At 28.5% G+C, this 21373-nt stretch overlaps 2 protein-coding genes across 3 annotated transcripts in view; both read left to right on the top strand.

Moving 5' to 3' along the window:
• Dis3l2 (Dis3 like 3'-5' exoribonuclease 2) overlaps nucleotides 1–10869 on the top strand; it is a 40599-nt gene extending 29730 nt beyond the window's left edge. Inside the window, exons 20-24 of one of the 2 annotated variants that reach the window (XM_014424845.3) lie at nucleotides 5590–5787; nucleotides 7139–7202; nucleotides 8347–8522; nucleotides 9023–9215; nucleotides 9665–10869. In XM_014424845.3, coding sequence (XP_014280331.1) covers nucleotides 5590–5787; nucleotides 7139–7202; nucleotides 8347–8522; nucleotides 9023–9215; nucleotides 9665–9862 — 829 coding nt within the window. In that variant the 3' untranslated portion in view covers nucleotides 9863–10869. The remainder of the gene's footprint in view (nucleotides 1–5589; nucleotides 5788–7138; nucleotides 7203–8346; nucleotides 8523–9022; nucleotides 9216–9664) is intronic. The other variant, XM_014424844.3, reaches the window with a different exon arrangement.
• On the top strand, nucleotides 2327–2974 carry mRpL42 (mitochondrial ribosomal protein L42). The gene has a single exon (XM_014424846.3). The coding sequence runs from the start codon at nucleotides 2382–2384 to the stop codon at nucleotides 2754–2756; it is 375 nt and encodes a 124-aa protein (XP_014280332.1). The 5' UTR covers nucleotides 2327–2381; the 3' UTR covers nucleotides 2757–2974.
• Nucleotides 10870–21373: the final 10504 nt, after the last annotated feature.

Below are 21373 nucleotides of genomic sequence, written 5' to 3'. Positions count from 1 at the left end.
ATTGAAAATTTGTAAATGGGCTTTAGTGCAATAGGGTAAAGTACAGACATTTAAAAATAAAAATAATAAGAAACAATAATAATTTTAAAAAAGAAAGAATGGAAGTAATGTTTATATAAGTACAAGGTTTCAATCGACACAACAATACAGCGAGTAGGTTGGTCAATGTATGACATGTCACGATTTCACAAGAGGAGATCATAACAAGAAACAAAAATCAACCTCCCCAGCTGGACTCTCCTCACCAAGACCTCCAGGGAGCAACAGTCCTATATCACTTTTGAAATATTTGCTTAAAACGGGTAGAGGAGACTTAACATAGTATTAATTGAACAATATCAAAAATTGCCTGAAATTGGGAAACTGCGTGAAACCCGCCAATCCCATCCTCTGTGGTAGCCTTACTTATGTGAATTTTCAAACAGACAATTACAGCGAGTAGGTTAGTGGATGTATGACATTTTACCAGATGAAATCATAACACAAAAAAAATCATCCTTCCCGGCCAGACCCGCTAAGACGTCTAAGAAGCGACAGTCCTATATCAATTTGAAATATTTGCTAATAACAGGAAGTGAAGACTTAAAAGATGATTTAACCAAGCAATATTTAAAAATCGCCTGAAAATGGCATGATAGTCATCCATTAATGATTAGTATTAAAAGTAAAAAAAAAAATCTGTCTCTCGATCTATTTACAAATTTTAATTGTGACATGGTTGATGTAATTGCTATTCTTTGGAAATTGGGTGGATAGAAAATGATTAAAGATATGGGAATTGAAGGCTGGAAGGGTAATGGAGTAGCGAATGAAGGAGAGAATGGAATACCAGAGCATTTAATATGTAGAATTTCATAGAGTTTAAAACTTTATTTCTGACCTATTTTCTTTTTCTTCTATTTTTGGAATTCTTTATTTATTTGATTCAATTTTCAAGGCTTAGAATCACTGAATCCATTACTTTAATTATTACATTTTTATTATTTGACACTTAGGACATATAGAGATCATTATCAAACATTCATCCCTATTTAACACAGCTTTTTCGATTTAACACTGTTCGATTTAACTTCAACAATGTCCCTATTATAGTATAAAAGTTTAAATATGGTTATTTGTCATGCATCATTAATTTTACTAGCTGAAAATCATCAATTTGGAGAATATCCTTATGATTTGCTTAGAAGATGAAATACATCTACTCTGCTGGATGTATTAAATTGTGATTGACTAAGGTATGGTCTCTTGCTTGATCGGAAGTGGTGTAAATGAGAAATACATTTTAATATTATCAATTGACACCTACAGTGTATTTTTGGTAGTTTTCCTGGTTTTCACATATTTTTTTAACCCAGTGATTTTGAATGTGCAGTCATGTTATGATTAAAGTAGGGCCCTTATCAATGAAAATGGGATTATGATTTGAGATTTTCATCCGATTCAACTTTTATTTATTTTTTGCTTTATTCAGGCTGGAATAATATAGAAACTGTATTAATCAAGACTCTATCATATTTGTAATTTTGTTGACAAGTCTAGGTGTTGGGTTTAGATAGAATCCTAATTTTTTTTTATGATTTAATTGTTTTTTTTTATATCCTTTTACATGGTTTTCTGCAAATTGCATTTTCTGGAATTATCCTTTTTTCTGGAAATTTCTATTGGGTAGGTAATAAACTATATTTTAAGTTTAATGATTCATTCTTTGATTATAAAATCTTTGTTACAAGCTATTCTTGAAACATAATGTGACCAGAAAGTTGTTTTTCCCAAGGCTAAGTCAAATTAGTTAATGAAATATGATGAAACATTTTTCTCAGCCATGTCTACAGTTATTCCCAGCACTCTTCTAATTTTGATCTAAATTAGACAAGACAGTTTCAACTTATAAGTGTATATAGGTAAATAGGTTTGTGCATTTACATATGTACTTATGTGGCAAAAGTATTGGATGGAATTTATTGACATTGGTCTGGCTTTGGTACCGATTTCTACAATCTCAAAAATTTAATCAAAATCGGATTTATGCTCGATTAATTATGCCCAGCACATATTTGCATCTTGTCTAAAATATTAAACGTGAACGTCAATTTTCGATACTGATTACTATTTTTTTTGTTATTTTCTGTTGTAATATAAACCTTCCTTACTTTCATCAAGAGGAAGGTACATAAGAATAGTCTTCATCTTATGAATAATGCCCGATAAGTTTTTGTTTGATTTTCGTGTTCCCTGTGTGATATTCATTATTTACCTAACGCTGCATAAAAATGCTTGCGAATGACTTGAAGTAGGAAGTCTAACCTCTTTGGTCACTTCAAACATAACCTTCGCCATTGCAACCTTCCTATTTCAATTCAATCAGGTCGTTATTTCCTAGTATGTTTAGGCTAGGATATAAACGTTGTTTTAGATCGGATTTGATTAACAAATTCGGTTTCCGACAATCTTCGAGGGATGTTACAGCAATAGAAGACTCTATAGTTGTAACGGATGACGGGTCGACTATAGTCTGTTGGCACCCTGAAAAGATGTATCCCTACGAGTTCACAAAACCAATGCCGGAATATGTTTCACAACCTAGAATCCTTAAGACATCCAAAGAAGAAGCTATGAAACTTATATCTAAGAAAGGCACAGATAAGGAGATAGCTGAAGAATGTGCAAAATTGACTAATACCACATTCCATAGATGGCTTCCTAGAAGTAGAGACAAAAAAGTAAGGAAAATTCCTCCACAGCGTCCCTTTTTATAAACAGTATCAATTGGTGAATTATAAGTGATTTTCAAAGTATAATTTAGTGATGGAACATCAGTTTTCTTATGAGTGCTAGTTCTGAATATTTTCTTCAGGCTTTCATAATCATGCTACGAAATATGAAAGATGTTGTTGTTAGTGTATTTGGAGTGAATTAATTAATTTTGAAGAATATTACTTTTGTATGTTTTAATAAAAACTGTATTACTGGGTTATATATTTGTATTCCATATCTATAATTCCAGGTTTACATCTCTTTCCTGATGCTTAAAGTGATATAAGTCACTTTTAGGTCTTTTCAAAATTTTTAATTAATTGCCACCATGCAGTTCTGTGATTTTTAACTTACATTTTACAATTTGCTTTATTTTCTTAAAATTTATCGAAAAAGTAAATGGCTTAAAAATGTTTGCTATCATAATGTTTATTAAGAAGATTCCGGAATTTGTATTAATATTTTTGTCTGATAAAGTGATTTGGACTATAATTCAATTAGTTTTTAACTATTTAATGTCTGATGTTTCGCCCCACTTTGCAGGGCTGTTCAAAGCAATAGGTTATTCTTGAATGTCTGTTTAACCTATCGGTTTGAACATTCCTGCAAAGTGAGCAGAAATGTCGGTCATTAAATAGTTAAAAAACGATTTGTTCTATTTTGACTGCAACCCTGATCATATTCATATTTTTAGTTATACTGTTATACCTTATATATATATATATATATATATATAATTATAATAATGATTTGGAATATGTTGGTAACTTACAGCATTATTATTCATCAATCTTTTTATTTCAAGGAAAAAGTTCAACCCTTTTTCACTTCTTAAACTCTTTATTATTATGAACACTTCGAAATATACCAGTTTATCTCCAAAACCTTTAATTGTGTATTTCAGTCTTACAATAGATATTTTTCTTTTCCATAATTAATTTAGCTTCTAAATTCATTCCTTATATGATAATCAGATATCATCTAATCTCTAATTTTTACAATGATATCTTTTTAATATCTGGTATTATATTTTTGAAAGCTATTTCAATTATATTTTCTATGTTCTGTTGAATATTGGAAATATTGACACTACCTCTTTTGTGTTCGAAAAATAATTGGAATATAGTGATAACTGTAACATATTTTATTTTGTTACTATGAGATAATGTACTGCTGATTCTCCCGACCTAATATTACCCTCTCAGTACCTTGAAAAGTTGTTAGTACAATTAATGTTAGTAAATTCTATGAACTTTTATGTTAATTATCGCATCTATATGCCTTGACAGTGAACTATTGTACAGTTTCCTTTATTACAGCCAAAGTGTTAGCCTCTACCATGGTGTAACTATTTCATAGTTCAAGTAATGTCATATTGGGTCTGGCTTAATCATAAATAGTTCAAATAATATCAATTGACTAAGTTGCATTAACTGCTATTGTTAACTTTTAAATGTACCTGCCTTGACCTTAGATACCTTACAAACTATATGAAGATAGAAGGGGAAACATTGTTGTCTTTTATTCGCCCTGAAGTTGAAATTGTTGAAATCAGTCCTGGGCCCCAAAAATTATCCGACCCCATACCCAAAATTGAATCCACCCCAAAAACTAGTTTGCCCAAGAACTTAAAATTGTATTAGGCTCTGGTCCTAAAAATAATCTGCCTGGGTTGATAAAACAAAGTTACTCGCTGCTCCACACTTATATCCATCACAGGCCTCTAAAATAACTCTACTCTGGTGTTCTATGTTCTAGAGTTCAAATAATCTGTCCCGGGTCCTAAAAATGAATCCACCATGGGCCCCAAAAATAATATTCATCCCAGGCCTCAAAAATAAATTTATCCTTGGTCGCAAACTTGTTGCAATAATTTTTTACTGAAAATTTTTATTTGAGTCAGATATAAGAAATTTTGAATGACAATAGATTGTTGACAGTGGATAATACATATGAGAAGATGGTTGGGGGTTTGGTCACTGAAGAACACAAATAAGTTAACTTATTTATTAGTGCCTACGTTTCGACCAGAATTTCAAGGCTAAGAATAAAAAGAAAGATAACAATCATAATTAATAAGAGGAATTACATTAATAAAAATAATTTTTATTTTCTAATCTTTCTGTAATTCCTCTTAGCCATTGGTTCTTATCTTGCTTTTTGTTCTTTGCCCTGATGAAGGCCTGAATTTCTGGCCGAAACTTGGGCACTAATAAATACATTACTACTTATTTGTGTTCTTTACTAACTGCACCCCAACCATCTTCTCATAAATTATTTTTTAATGCTATTTTTATTAATTATTATTATTCAATCTGTTCTAATTGTTTATAAACATTTTTATTCAAGTTAAAATAATAATTAAGTCAAACTACTTAATTCCTTACCTTCCCAATGTGTCTGTGGAAGGTTAATAAGAGTATTCATATTTATGTAAAAAAAAAAATCATCATATTATAAATACCACAATATTCAATACAATCAATCTTTACTTTACCCTTCATGTTGGAAATTTTTTATTTTTTTAGGTATAACATTGTGGGAAATTTAATTTTCTTGCAAATGTTATCTTTAATTATTTTGAATGTTCTAGGAGATGTGTTGTTTAATTTCATGTAGGAATTTTATATTCATAGATTTATTTTTACTAATTTAGTTTAAATTATATTAGTCTTTAAAATTAAGTTTCAACGATATTTTTCCCATTTTTGTATCTCTCTGAATCAGAATCAAATCAAATGAAAATTCCAAATATTGTAGAAGTTAGACCCCTGTAAATTACTTTAAATATAACATGATTCAATGTTCAGGTAAAATACAAACAAATTTTTGTAGGCTCATAGAAGAATTCATGTTACTTGCCAACGAGTCTGTTGCAAGTTTCATCCACGAAAAGGCTCCAGATGTTGCACTATTAAGGAGGCATGACCCACCAAAACATGGTATGATGGAAAAGCTTGTAAAGAATCTGAATGAAATTGGAATATGCTTGGATTCTAGCAGCGCTGGCAGTCTCCATTCATCTCTGTCAAAGTAAGTTTTTAAGTTGGGCTATTTACTATTTATTTCATGTTGGGTGCTTGTTAGAGACTTTATTGATTATAACGATGTGTTGGTTGTTGATCATGTTTATTATATGAGGAGGAGAAGGTTAGGGGTGGGGTCAGTAAAGAACGCGAGTCAAAGTTCAGACCTTCATAACATTTATTCTAAAAACAAGATAATAACCATAATGAATACAATTCAGAATTGCTAGAATGTCAAAAATAATATAGATACCTAATTAGTATAGTAAAAAAATATATAGTCTAAGTATTCTATGATAAAAGCACTTTTACAATAAATAATAAAACTATGAAAGAGGGAAGAAAAAGAAAATAATATACAGTAAGTTTTTTTAAAATTTATTTATCTCATACTGTTTTTATACTATAATACTTATATTATAAGTGCTATACTATCTGTTATTTTTTTGTCATTCTGTATTTCCTTTTCTTCATTATGGTTGTTATCTTATTTTTGTTATTGGTTTGGATGAAGGCTTGAAATTTTGGCCAAACTTGGTTTTAATAAAATAAGTTTCACTTAGTTGTGTTCTTTACTGACCGCTTCCCCGACCATCTTCTCCTCATATTGTTTATAACCAATATAAAATGTTATTTTACTAATAAACAGAAACTCAGTTATGATGGATTTTATTACTTAGAGTATGCTATTTTTAAAAATCTTTTCTCATATAAAAATAGTAGGATAATAGTAGAAAGGTTATTCATTGAATAAAGCTATGGGAGTAATAAAGACAAATTGATTACCATTTGGTAGTTTTAGCAATTATCAAGCAAATCTGCAAATGAACTGTGATACTAATACTATTTTTATTATATATTTAATGTTTAATTTTAAAAGAATTTCAATATAAATAATGAATTAGCTATTTGTTTCAATATAATTCAGTATTTATTTACACTTCTTTGAAAGAAAAAAAATATACATATCACTTTCAGCAAAATGAATTATTTGATGATCTTATCTAAAACTAATCAGTTAAGATTTATTATTAATATTCCAATTTATAAAAGGAAGATGTATGACTTATAAAAAAAATCTCAAGTAGTAATTTAGCTATTTATGTTACTAACTAATTTTTTATAACATTACTCAAACAACTCAGAATATTACTCATTCTATACCATTGAACGTAATACATTATGTTGGTTTACAATAAGTAGTTTAATTACTATTTGAGTTTCTTTTAAATGCACTCCCTTTACTTGAATGCACTTCCTTTTATATATAACACATGGTCAATCAACGATCTTCCAATATTTTAATTTATATTTATTATTTTGTGTTTTTGATTATATTATTTTGTATTTGATAATAGGTACTGTGAGGGTGACGAGATGAAAGCACATGTTCTCTACCATCTGTGTGCACGGCCAATGAAGGTAATTCTAATTACAAGAAAGACATGTTAAAATTTATTTGTGTTTCCTATAATTTTTTTTATTTTCAATGAAAAAGTTATTGGTAAATTTCATATTATTTATGAAAGTAATAGTAGATTGTTAACAATTGGTTAACCAAAAACATTTATAAAAACCATTATTGAAATATTACGTGTGATTGGTTCCTTGGAACTACACTTCAATTGCTTACCTGAAAACTAATAGATGTTGTTGTCTGGGGCTTTAGGGCGTAAAACCCTGAGGTCATCAACACCCATGTTTCGCGCTTTATAATTCTATTTCATTTATGTTTATGATTTTATTTCACTTTATTTTTCTCTTTAAATAATTTCGAAAAAAAATTTAAATAATTACTTCTAGTTATTGTTAAATAGATGTTGTTAATCCAACAATGTTCTACTATAATATCAGAGTTCTTGAATAAATTTCTCGAGCCAAATTATTGAAATACTGCTTTCTGTATATGTTATAACTTTATTAATTTTTTCTCTAAAGAAATATATCGCTTTATAAATCGATGGTTTTATGTGCACATTTTGCCAAAATGTGGTAAAAGGTTTTAAAACATTTGATTTCAACTGTAAAGTAATTAACATATTTGAAAGTTTCTTTCAAAGACATGAATTTTAATATAAACCGCATTTAACCACAACATTTTTTTTACTAGATTGTTTCATAAAACAGTTTTGATGAAAATTGCACTTACTGAATTTGTGAGCAATAATGTTGAAATGTTGGATTTTTAATATTGAATATAAATTCAAAACACATTTTTTGTTTAAATTTCTGCTCATGGGATCAATTATTGCTAACAGTATATTCCCTGATAAAATTTGGGTATTAGTTAAACTAGCCATTATGGATTTTCTTGTATTTTTTTTTTTTTTAAGTTGAAATATTAGAAAATAATGATTTAGTCTTCTTATACAAGTTAAATTTATTTTATATGTTAGTTTCTATGTTAATTTTTTATATGTCTAAATAAATGTATTATGTATTCATAAGTGAAGTTGCATTACATTTTTTTGTATTTATAATAAAAATAAAAAAGCAAAGTTAATAATGTTATTTATATTTTTTATTGTAGTAGACTGCTAATTTTATTCATTGTTCAATATTTTAGAGAGCAGTTTATTTTTGTTCATCATCCGATACTCATCACTTTGCATTAAATAAGGATATATACACTCATTTCACCTCGCCTATCAGAAGATATGCAGACATCATTGTCCATAGGATTTTGACGGCATGTTTAGGCTTGACACCTATGCCAGCTTGGGATGCCGATAAAATCAACAAGTATGTTATTATTTTATTATTATTATTTCTGGTAATTCAGTTCTAAATTTTCTCTTTTAGTCTATTTGACACTGGTTTCAATACATTTCTTATCTTTATTAATTGCACAATTAATTGGCATAGCTCCCTCTTGCTGTGCTTGACCGTACTAAAGTGCTAGATTATGGTGGGGGGTTGGAGGAGCTCCTAGATCTCTATGGTTAAAAGTCATGACCTTACCACTTACGTGGTTTCACTGATCATAAAATCACTATAAACCATCAACAATGTTAAATTTAGGTTAGGAAAATGTTGGTATTGTTTATGTTTTCTTTTTACACCATTTTTTGACAAAGGTTACTAGTTCCCAAAGGAATCAGGAATAATTTTTTTACCTCTTATCTATAAATAATCTTCCCTTATTTTCTACCTCTTTGTTAAACTTTTCAATTCAATTTTTATGTGAAATTTTATATTTTAGTCTAAATGAATAGTAATAATGTTTATTTTTTGTTGTCTAGGTTCGCTTCAGTTTGTAATAGGAAGAAATATTGTGCGAAAAGAGCCAATGAACTGAGCTGTGACATGTTTAGAATTCTCTATTTCAAGAGTATTCAAACATTGATTGCCGAAGCCGTCGTGTTACAAGTAACATCGTTTGGTATTCATGTTATTGTACCTTCCCTTGCGTACGTCGCAAGGATATGTTATGAGGTAATAATAATGTTATGATTTTTTTGTATTTGTAGATTCCTATTTACAATGTGTTCCCATAAAACCTGAATTCTTTTTATACTGCAAAGAGAATTGAGACCAGAACTCAGATAGCATGATAAATAGTCCCATTTAACGTTAAGGATAAACCTTAATATTTTCACATATTAACATATTACACATTTCTGATTTTTTTTTTTTACGGAGCAAATAATAATATTGAAATATAAGATGGTCAGGATTGCGGTCAAAAGAGAAACAAAAATAGTTGTAAACTAAATTTTATTTAAATAATATTGAAATGATGAAACTTGTCTTAGTTTAATGGCCTTCCTCAGACTTTCTTATATTCAATAAATTCACTAGCTAAAGCAGAAAAAAAGTGATTAAGAAAAGAAACCTCTTTTTTTTTTTACCTCACCTTTTATAATTCTTCTGTTTTGTTTTAGGATTTGGAAGACATCAAGTATACCGTCCGCAATAAAGAAATGAATACATTAGTGAAAATCACATGGCCAGGTCTAGAAGAGGTTCAGGAACTGAAAATCTTCTCAAAGGTTAAAGTCCTCCTTGTTTACATGAGCACCAAACTTGACAATCCCGAAATCGCGTGTACTCTCGTCCCGCCACCGAATAGCCCCAGCTGATATATAAGGGTTGACCCAACAACTATATACCCTTGGGTCGATCGTTAAAAGTTTTTGTTTTATTTTTTCCTTGACTATGGAAAAGATACGTTGAATTAAATTATTTATAAAACCGATGCTCGAAATTGGGACAAATTTTTTTTCTCATTTTCACTGGCTTTGGACAGTGATAAATAATTGAGAACTAATGAAGGCCTAAATCTTTACGGAATTATTATACCTACTTCAGACCACTGGTTATGTTCAAGTAACTAGTTGCTTCTTATGACTCAATGATGATTTCAAATTTAAAAAAAGAAAACTGGGTTTTCTATATTTGTTTAATGGGTTATTGATATTAGCCTTTACTACCATTGATTGGTAATATTTATCCAATAGGTTTTAACAACTCTAGAAGTTTACTATAAATTATGTCACTTCTAAGATCGTACATAATCTATATTTTTAAAACGTTTTTAACTTCTGTAGATCATTGTAACTGTACAGAAAAGTATTTATTATTATTTATTTTTTTTCTTGGGCTACATTGAAAAATTTGAACATAGTATTTTTCATCATCTTTACTTCTGTTACTGTAAATATTAAATGCGGTTTATAACATTCGGAATTATTCTAAAGTATCACTAGATTATTTATGACAAATCGTTCAGTATCATTGTTTTCTTCATTGTTTATTGAACAGCTTTTAAAAACTCTCGAAGAGTTTAATATAAATTATAACTTTTGTGTATATTATATGATTTAAAAAAAATTTTAACTATCAGTATCATTGTCACTAAATTATTTGTGAATACTCATTTTGTATCCATGTTGTTGTTTATAATTCAACTAATGGAATAGTGTATAGTTTAGCAATATTTCGCTAAAGATCTCAATTTTGCGACTCATATTTTCTTAGTATTTGGTTTTTCCTATACTTCGATAAAAATTTTTAATCATTTTAATTCGTTCAATGTTTAAATTTTAATAGGTATTTACTAATTTTATTTATTATGTTTTTATAACATAAATTTATTTTATTTGTGTGTTTATTTATTTATGTGTTTTATCATTTTTTGTAGTTTATATTAATCGCATTATATATAAATTTGTATATATATTTTTATATAGTTTTTTAAATTGTAAGATAGATAAATATAATATCTACGTATTTATATTTTTTTTTAATTTTAACTAGGTTAAGATAAAAAAAATAAATTTTTTATTTTTTTATTTTTAACTAGGTTAATATAATAAACCCCTTCCCATTTTAGAAGACATATGATAAACCTTTTTAAGTCTTTTTCCTCTAAAAATAATTATAAATATCAGATTTATCATTTGCTATGATTTTTTTTATTATTAGCAATTTGTTTTTATATGTTGTATTTGTTTATATTTTAATTCCTTCTCATATTTGTTTATATTTTTTTAAATTATTTAATTATGACTGATAATGAAATGCATCTGAATATATATTCGTTATGAAAATTGACAATTTTATATAAATATATGAGGTGATAAAATTTGACTAAAAATTTACAGAAGAGTGCATTGTTATACTGTAGGGGTATTCATGATGTGTTAAATGTTATATGTTTTACCATGTTAAATGTTATAACTACTATAGGATTGTGAGCAGCCCTATTTGAAGTCATGTTAAACGTTAAATGCATAAGAGTCCCTAGCGGATTTTCTCAGCAACTTGTTGTATAAGCCTTTATGTTTATAACCTTCCTTCCAGACCCTCATGTTATTGTTTACTTCAGTTTTGATTTAAGTAATTAATTAAAACATGCCTAGAGTGAGTGAAAAGTGGAATTTGTGTGAAAGTTTAGCTTATGAGTGTCTTATTGATCTTCAAACTTGTGAAGAAGAGAATGAAGATGAGCTAATTGACAACTGTATTGAAAGTCACAACAACTAATATGGCGGCGATCTCAACTGGTCTATTGTGTGACGTCATTCTCGATTTAACTGACCAAGTAACAGACTCTCAGCCATGTTAAATGTTATTTCGTTTTACCACGGCAAAAGAAGGCAATTTTTTTCGATTTAACACGAGTTTTTCCATTTAACACGCTTTAACATAGATCATGAATACCCCTAGTATAGGTGCAATGTTAAGGATAACGTAGTATCAATGTATTTTTAACTTTTAACTTTATCTAAAGTAATCTCATTTAACCTAGGTAAAAGATAAAGTTATGGGCATTGAACAACTGAATTACTGATTAATGAAAGACATGACTGAAATACTGATTGACGATTAACACAACTGAGTAATTGATTGACAATTGACACAACTGAATATGTAGGCTAATTATTTGGTGGATAGAAGTCAGTCGTAAAGTGATTCAGTAATCCTCCTTATTGTTTTTATATATTTTTAATTATCCTGTTTAAAACTTTATCTTCCAAACCATAATAAATTTCAGATTTATTATTTATTATAATTTTCTATTATTGTAAATATGTTTATTTATCATATTTTACTTTAAAAATTTGTTGTTTGAAGATTTTATTCTTTTTTTTTTTAATTATTCAGTTATAGATTGATAATGAAATAAGCCTGAATATTTATATACACCAAGCATTTATTTTGAAACTTGTTAACTGTACATATTTGAGGATTAAATTTGGCTCGAAATTTACAAAATAATATAAGGCATACATATGGGTATATATTTAAAAATTCATAATGCCTAGAAGTCAAAAACGTGAAACTATGTCCCCCTCCTCTTCAAATACAATTTAGTGTTGGTTTCAAAAACAGTAAGTCGACAATTTTATACAATTTGTTAGTTTCATCTCTAGTAATAAATAGAGAATAAAGTTAATAAATAAAATAGTCTTTTAAAATTATGTTCTACTTACTTAATATGTTCAATTCATCAGTATAATAATAATTTAGAGAAATTGAAAATTATTATTATAAACATATTAAGTAATTACAATGTAATTTTTAAATATTATTTATTTATTGATTGTTTTCTCTATCACCACAAATTAAACTAACAAATTGTATGAAATTGTAGACTTACTGTTTTTGAAACCAACACTAAATTGTATTTGAAGAGGAGGGGGACACGCAGTATACCCGAAATGTCAAAACAAAAAATTATTTTTAATGTTAAACATTATGTTTTTCTACTCAGTTTTAACCTTTAGGCATTTAATTTAAATTTAGGTCATAAAATGAAACAAATCAGGTATATTATTGAATAAGGTATTCGATGATAAGAAAAAAAATAAAAAGATTAAATCAATGCTAATATTATTGTCAGTCAATTTATAAAATCAATCTTGTATGTTTTAATTCATATAGGTACAGGATTGATTTCTAATTTTTGATTATAAACTAAGATTTTCAATCTGTGTACCAAAAGAAGGAAAACGGGTCCCGCTATGACGCTTTCGTATGTGATGTCATTTAGACAGAAATAAATAACACTAATTTAGTGATTCACACTTTTAAATTATTACGTATTTTGCTGTTAAAAGGATTTTCATATTTTTTTTTTTCAAAAATTATCGCGGAATATGGTTTTCATGAAAGCAGAAAGTTCAAATTTGCATGGAATTAAAATACTTTTATGTTAGCGAAATTTGTCACAACAAACCCAGATTTCTGTTCTGCAAGGTTTAGAAATGTTAAAACATCTGTATAATTGTATTTTATATAATTGGAGAAGTTTGAAAGGGGGTGCGGTCAGCAAAGAATAACATAAATAAACAAAACCATATTTATTTATTTTATGCCGACATTTCGACCTGAGTTTCAGGTCTTCATCAGGGCTATAGAACAAAAGAGATAACAACAACATTTAGAGTAACATACAATTGAAAAGGAATAGTATACAAACAAATTTAGAATTATACAAAATATTGAATTAAATCATAAATGATAAAAAATTGATAACTGATAATTGAATAGTACAAAATTTTAATTGATTGATAATCGTGGAATTTTATGGTAGTAAATTGAAAACAGTGACTAATATAATATCATGTAGGTAAGAAGATATATATAATATAAGATATGCAAGTAGTGTCTAAAAGTAGATTCAATTTATTTATTTAATTTTTCAGTTTTTTTAGACACTACTAGGTCTACTATCTATACCTCATTATGTATTTTATATAGTTCTCCATGTAATTTTCTAACTGGAAGCCAAAAAATCATTACGTTTAGTTTAGTTACTTTAATTAGTGTTTCGGAATAAATAAGCTCTGATGAATGTATTTGTATTTTTTTTTTGTATTCTTGTATTTTACTTACATCAAAGTGATCTTTATAAAATTATTATACGCTATTTAGATTCGGTAATAATTTTGGATCCATTCTAGCCAGCTTTAAATAAATGTTTCTAGTTGACATTTTTGAGCACTTGTATAAACTTTTGTGGATTCTTAATAGTAGTATTTTTGCAAATAGCTACAGCACAATAGCACTAAGGAATATTACTCGTAATAAATAATTGCTTTAATACCTAAGAAAACTAATAAAAACAAAATAAATTAAAATAACAGTCTCACTGTGTAGATAAGCCTATGTTTATGTTTATACCATAACAATAATAGTCGCTTGCTTTTTTGTGCAGCAAAAATAAAATTGGATTGGATAGTTTGATACAGAGTATTTGATTATCATTATCAAATAAGCACTATAAGACCAAAATACTCCATTGTATTACTGACTGGTTAATTAATCGAAATAGATTTATTGGTTGTGATAAGTATTACAAAGTATATAGTGTATTATGATTAATGTAAATTACTGGTCGGTTCTCTCTGGTGAAATTATGAACTATTTTTAATTTCTTTGTTTTAACTACTTCTATTTACATCGATGACCCCCTACTTACATATTGTCCTATTATGGGTTTATGACCTATTCTAAGATTGCTGTATCCCCTCCCTCTTCTATAACCTTCGCAATATTTATTTCTGTATAGGATAGGAATTTGTTTTTAAGAATGTTTTTTTCACTATAAAATATATGTTTGGGGTAACGATGTACACCCTACTTGATAATGGTAAATCGCTAATAACTAAATTATTTCAACCTTCCATATAATTGATATTATCACAATTTTTTGTTTCTTAAGGAAATCACCATAACAAAAATACTCAAAAAACGATTTAAGTTTGATAAATATTTTGCCTGAAAATCATGTTAATGTTTGTTACCGTGAGGTTCCTGTTTATACAGCTGCCTCTAAGTGTCTCTTCCCTGTTTGTGTTTCTGGAAGCCATCCTGGACCTTTTGTTCCCAGGTGGTTCGTGTCAATCTATGTTGGCCTCATAGCCCTTTTTGGCAAGATGATTCCTCTGTATGGCGTTCATGCTCAAACTGGTCCTTATTGTATATTCCTTATCCTGTCTTATCTAGTTCTGCCTTCCACCTTCCTCAGACACAGCATTTGTTTTTATGTTTAGCTGTTATTGTCCAGAGGAGGTTGGTGAAATCTATATAACCTACCTTCCCCCTCCCCATATAGCAGAAATGACCTGTTAAGGAGTAATAAAAAGTAAAAAAGTCCTCATCAGGACTATAATAAAAATATGCAGAGTAAATAGAGCTAATTTAATTTGTATCTTTCTATTTTGTTCCTGATAAATACCTGTGATGTGCAGACAACTTTAGTCATTAATAAATATAGTTGGCACTATTCGTTTTTCTTTATTACAACACAGATAATCTTATAATTCACATATGGTTAAATGATCCATGTATAATACAAAAAAATTTTTTAAATCTAAAAGTATGTGAATTCCGAACCCCAACATGCATTAGGTTGAATGTTGAGTACATCCTACTTAACTTATTATTATTACTTCAGCTGGCTCTTGATCTGTTCCAACAAACTCTTATGACTGTCTGGAGTCAGTAAATTTTATGAAAGGGAAAAACCTGTACTATGCATGCTCAGGACAGTCAAAAGTGGTTGAAACTGACCTAAACAAGCACTATAAATCAAGGGATCCATTTTGGTTGATTTTGAGGCCTTAAATCTCATAAATACAAATCCGTTTATGGTGTCAGGTTGTAATCCACAACAATAACAGAATATTAGGTTGAGTACCTCTGACATACCCTATTATTATTACTTCAGGTGGCTCTCGATCTGTTCCAACAAACACTTATGACTGCCTGGAGAATGCACTGTAAAGGTTATGAAAGGGAAAACCCATACTGTTCATGCTCCGGACAGTCAGAAGTGGTTCTTGAAACTTACCTAAATAGATCAATCTCCTAAATCAAGAGATCCATTTCGAGGCCTTAAATCTCATAAATACTAATTAGTTAATGGTCTCAGGTTGTAATTCACAACAATAACAGAATATTTGGTCAATGGGCTTATATGTAAATACCGATTATCCATTTAAACTGATAATTAAAAATAATTTAATTGAGTTATTAAATAATGAGATTATCATAAAGCTTTAAACAACTAATTTATATTTCTATCTTATTTATAAAAAAATATGAAATTAATTGGCTTCATCCGTTTTAATAGTCAATGGTTTTTAACGATTTGTTTATTGTTGATTGTGGATGAGGAGATGGTTGATATTAACCGACACAAATAACTGGAATTAATTTTATTTGTGCCGAAGTTTCGTCCTAAATTTCATGCCTTCATCAAGGCTAAAGGTAAAGGCCATATTATAATAATAAAAAAAAAAGTATAAGGAGAATTAAGAAGGTGGCAAATAATACTCTGAGAAGTTAATAATAAATTATGTTAGCAAATTATACATTAGTAGTTATGTTCGATTACTTATTAAGTATGGTCAAATTAAAATATTTTTACACAAGTATCAACCAGTTAATGTAATTATATTTTCGAATGAATTAATATGGAATGGCTTTTAAGGAAAAGGGGTAATTTAATGGAAGTCTACCACTTAGGACCCTGCGTCGTAGAAATATTACATAAATGATATAGATGTTCGGGGGTGCGGTCAGTGTAGAGCACAAATAAGTAATAACTTATTTATTAGTGCCAAAGTTTCGGTCAGAATTTCAAATCTTCATCAGGGATAAAAACAAAAAGAAAATAATCAATGAGTAAAAGGATATATAGAATGATAAGAAAATAACTAACATTATGGACACATAAATAGTATTAACAGGCATGAATAGTTTGAAAAGAAAAGATAATAAAATACATACAAAAATCTAGTTAGTAAGCATATATACAAAATGAAAATTATTAAAAATAAAGATAAAGTAATGAAAGAAGTGGATAATAAAACATAGGTGTATTTATGTTCTACACTAACCGTTCCCCCAGCCATCTTCTTCTCATATATATTATTCTTTTATGGGATGGACTCCTTTTCTTCTTGAGGGTATTCCGTACCTCTCAGACCCTTCAGTAGCTCCTTGCCTAAGGGAAACTCCATATCATATCGCCTTGGGCCCCATAAGGTTTAAATCTGCTACTGTTAAAGGAAATATTGTATATTTTTCGATTTGTGATTCAAAACTATTAATTTTTATTTATATTAGTTAATATAATTCTGTTATTAAAGTTTAGTCGGTCAATTGGATATTCAACTTATTGAGCTATTTTATGAGGAATAAAAACTTTATGTTGCAACATTTCAATCATGGTTGTTAATTTTATATTTTTATAAAATATCAGATATAATTGTTCAAATCAAATAAATATCTGTGATATGGCTGTAATGTGTTTATTATTATTTCGATAAAGGATGTACTGGCATTTCTGTACATATACCATAAAAAACTCAGTTTTGCCAGTTTGAAATTTGAATAAAAATCAATGCATTTATATAATAATTAATATATCGATATTACTGATAGATTTAAGGGAAATCTTTTTTTTTTTTCTACCCCAAAAATATGTTATAAAATGAGACGGGGTATGAAATGGAAATCGGATTGTGAATAGAAACGTTTTTAATGACTTATAAGTAGATAAAAATTACTTTGATTTATTAGATCAAACTAGTAATTTAGTCGAGACTATAGATTTTAAAAAATGTATGCTTTATTGCGAAATATTTTGTTTAAGAAACATGTAATGTAGGGGTCACCAAACATTTTTTAAATTGGTTCCCTAAAAATTTTGTAGACTATGTTCTATGAAAAAAATTGTGGTAGTCTTGGGACTAACCGGACAGAGGTGAAATGAAATTCTGAAAATGAAATAATGTATACAAATATTTTTTAATAAAATGATCATTCGTTCCCTCTTATAGCTCAAGGCCGAAAATATTAGTTGCAGAATAATAATAATAATAATAATTAGAATAGAACGGCAATTTTTTAAGCGAGTTATAGTAGAAAAATGTTTTATAATGTAATAGGAGGGTATGAAGTAATAGGACTCACTCAATCGGAACGGCACTGTCTGGATTCTTAAAATCCTCCAACTTCTTACACTCCTATTACAATATAAAAATTTTCCTGCTATTGTAGAGTTGACCAGCATTGCACCCTTCTCCTCCCTCCCCCTCCCCAACCACTTACATTTCATCTTATATCACAAAATCAATTTACTCACATATATATATTTTTTGTTGAGTAGTAGAAGGTTGGTATCACAAAGTTTCACCAAAAAAAAAAGAAAAAGAAAGAAAGCGTTTTTGTATTACTATTGTACATTCTAAGGGTGCTGGGAAAAACATGTTTGGTCCATTTGGTGTTTTAAAACAGGAAGTTTTATTTTATATTTTTGTCCAGTTTATAAACTTTATCTATAATTTAGTCATTTCTTGTTTGTCCTAGTATTGTTAATTTATTAACGTGTGTAATAATACTCTTGTAATAATGATTATGAGCTGGTGGCTCAGTGGTAAGGCACTGTGCTACTAACACTAGGACCCGGGTTCGAATCCGGCTGTGGCAGATAATTATTTTCTGTTTTATTGCAACCGTGAGTCTGACCTGTGGGTTCGAGCCTCATCAAGTAGGTACCCTTAATTGGGTAAAAATCTGGTGGTCAAGCATTATTCTGACCAAATCACCTCCTTGCACAACCGTTGGTCTAGAAACAGTACTTCATTATAAAGTACTTGACCCCTGGACCTTCATGAGTAGTTCTGGTATTTAATTATTTCATTAATATTTTATATAACTGGTATGTGCCGAATGATTCTTAATATCACTAAATTTATTTATTCAGTTCATCAAAGACATAATAACAAAACTTTATAATAAATTTTTTTCTAGTAACCATAATATTCTCTCTTATTTGAACCATAAAAAAAATATTACCAACTTTCTCGATGGTTTCAGTATTTATAAATCTTAAAGCCTTTTTTAGTGTAGATTGTAGTGTACATAAATATTTTTAATAATTGTAGCTGTAGTATGTTCAAAAATTTGTGTGTGTTTATTAAATCTTATTCAATAAAATGTTTTTGTATTATTTAGATGTGACTGAAAATTTTGTAATATTAAATGTTTTATTTAACTTGATAAAAAAATAAGAAATAAAAATTTACTTTGCTATTGGTAATCTTGTTGTAGTGGTTTTCTACTCTAATTTTACCATGAATAGACATAATAAAATAATACTGTGTATGGTTGTTTTTAAAATTAGATAGAATTTGTTATTTTTGTATGGCTAATATATGTTATTTGTGTGTGTTTAATAAAAAAAATAATATCTAATTTAGAATTTTTAAGAATGGTCTGTGATATGACAATTCAATATTTTGTATTTATTAGTTCTAATAAAGCTCAGGTTAAGGAATTGTGGTTTATTGACTTTCTTCCTTCAATCTGAATATTTTATTTTAAATAAATTATTCCAATACTTACACATTGATATAATGCATTAACTAAGAAAATGGTTGCTGGGGAAGAATATCCCAAAAAATTGTAACTAGTTTTTGGTGTTCATAATATAAATAGGAAAAAACCACTTTTGAACAATTTTTTTTTTTTAATTTCAGTGAGTTTCCTCGCCTTACACAGACCAGAGTTGGGCAAAAATTAGTTATAGATAAAACCATAACTAAAATTGTCACAGGTTTATTAATCACTGGTTCATTCATGAATGAATATAAAGTATAAATCTCTTTCAACAACCACTTCTGGCTGTCCTGACATCACAAGTGGTTCTAGGACTGTTCCTGGCCTAGGTCTGTACCTAATGTAATAAATTAGCATTTTCTAATAAAACAATACTAGCAGATATGGCCCGGGAATTAATTGGTCCACAGTCTGTTTAGTGTTGAAAATGTTACTAATGGACACATACTGGTAATATTGAGAGGAAACATATACAGCAAGTGGGCCTATTGGTCCTTTTTGCCAACCCCAAAAAGAAATAATGGAAGACCACAGCAATAATTCTTATGATAACTATTATTGATGAATGGCATATGGTCCGGGTGCGGTAAAAAAAAAAAAAAAAAAATAGTAAATAATTATACTATTTTATTGAGCCAACGTTTCGCCCCACGTTGCAGGGCTTCGTCAGGGCTAAAAAAGATACAAACACTATAATTACAAAAAGAAAAAACATAAGTGTAAAATAACAGGGATATAAAATGAAAAGTAAGATATAATAAGAAAAATTAAAGGTTGTAAATAGTAAATGAAAAGGGTAATAGTAACAGATAGATAAAAGAAGAAATATTAAAGAAAGTACAAATAAAGAGATGAAAAAAAAAAAAAAAATACAAATCAAATGATGAGACAGAATGCATACCTGTTTTGACGGCAGTTATGCCACAATAACGAAAATAATTTGTAAAGTAAATATAGTAAAAAAAGTATTTAAATTAGGTGAACAATAAATGTTAATATACATAATAGGGGGAGAAGAAATATTAATTTAAAAAAAAAAAAAAAACAGATAGAAAAACAACGGAAATAAGTATAAAATAATGGGATACAATGTGTGTAAGTAATTAAGAAACAAAACATACCAAATGAGTGGGGATACAGAAAAGTGTATAATATAATAGAAAATTAATAATAAAGTAATTAATATAAGTACACTTAAGAAGGTAACACATGAATATAAAGTAAAAGATAAGATACATGAATATAAATGAAACAGGAAGGATAGTGAATATAAAAAAAAAATAAAAATAAAAAATGCGAGAATTTAGAGATACAAGAATAAAAGATATGACAAGAAAGTGGGCTTCTGAAATGCAGAAAAAAGTGAAAAGAAGTATTATGAGGATTTTATTATGTTCAAAATGTGTCGATATGTAAGGGAGATGCAGTCTTTATCAACTTTATGATTGACGGAATTCTCAGTCAAATTTGCATAATGTAGTGGTTTCCTGGACCTGTCCACAAAAGTGACAAGTATCATCATGAACTACTCCACAAATCTTAAAATGTCTTCTAAGTCTCCAATGACCAGTAAGAACTCCTGTTAGCAATTGGAGTTCATTTCTGTTTAGAGCTACGTAACGTACCACTTAGTTCTAAAGTAGAGGGTTTAGTTATTAGTATCTTGTTCTGTCTTATCCTATACATTCCTTCCACTCCTCGCCTGCTATCTTCCATGTCTACGTACCACTTAG

This window comes from Halyomorpha halys, unplaced genomic scaffold (assembly GCF_000696795.3).
Source record: "Halyomorpha halys isolate HHAL.00 unplaced genomic scaffold, Hhal_1.1 Scaffold480.1, whole genome shotgun sequence".
NCBI lineage: Eukaryota > Metazoa > Arthropoda > Insecta > Hemiptera > Pentatomidae > Halyomorpha > Halyomorpha halys.
The sequence above is the reverse complement of the archived record's forward strand: the minus strand, read 5'-3'. Positions and strand labels throughout refer to the sequence as shown.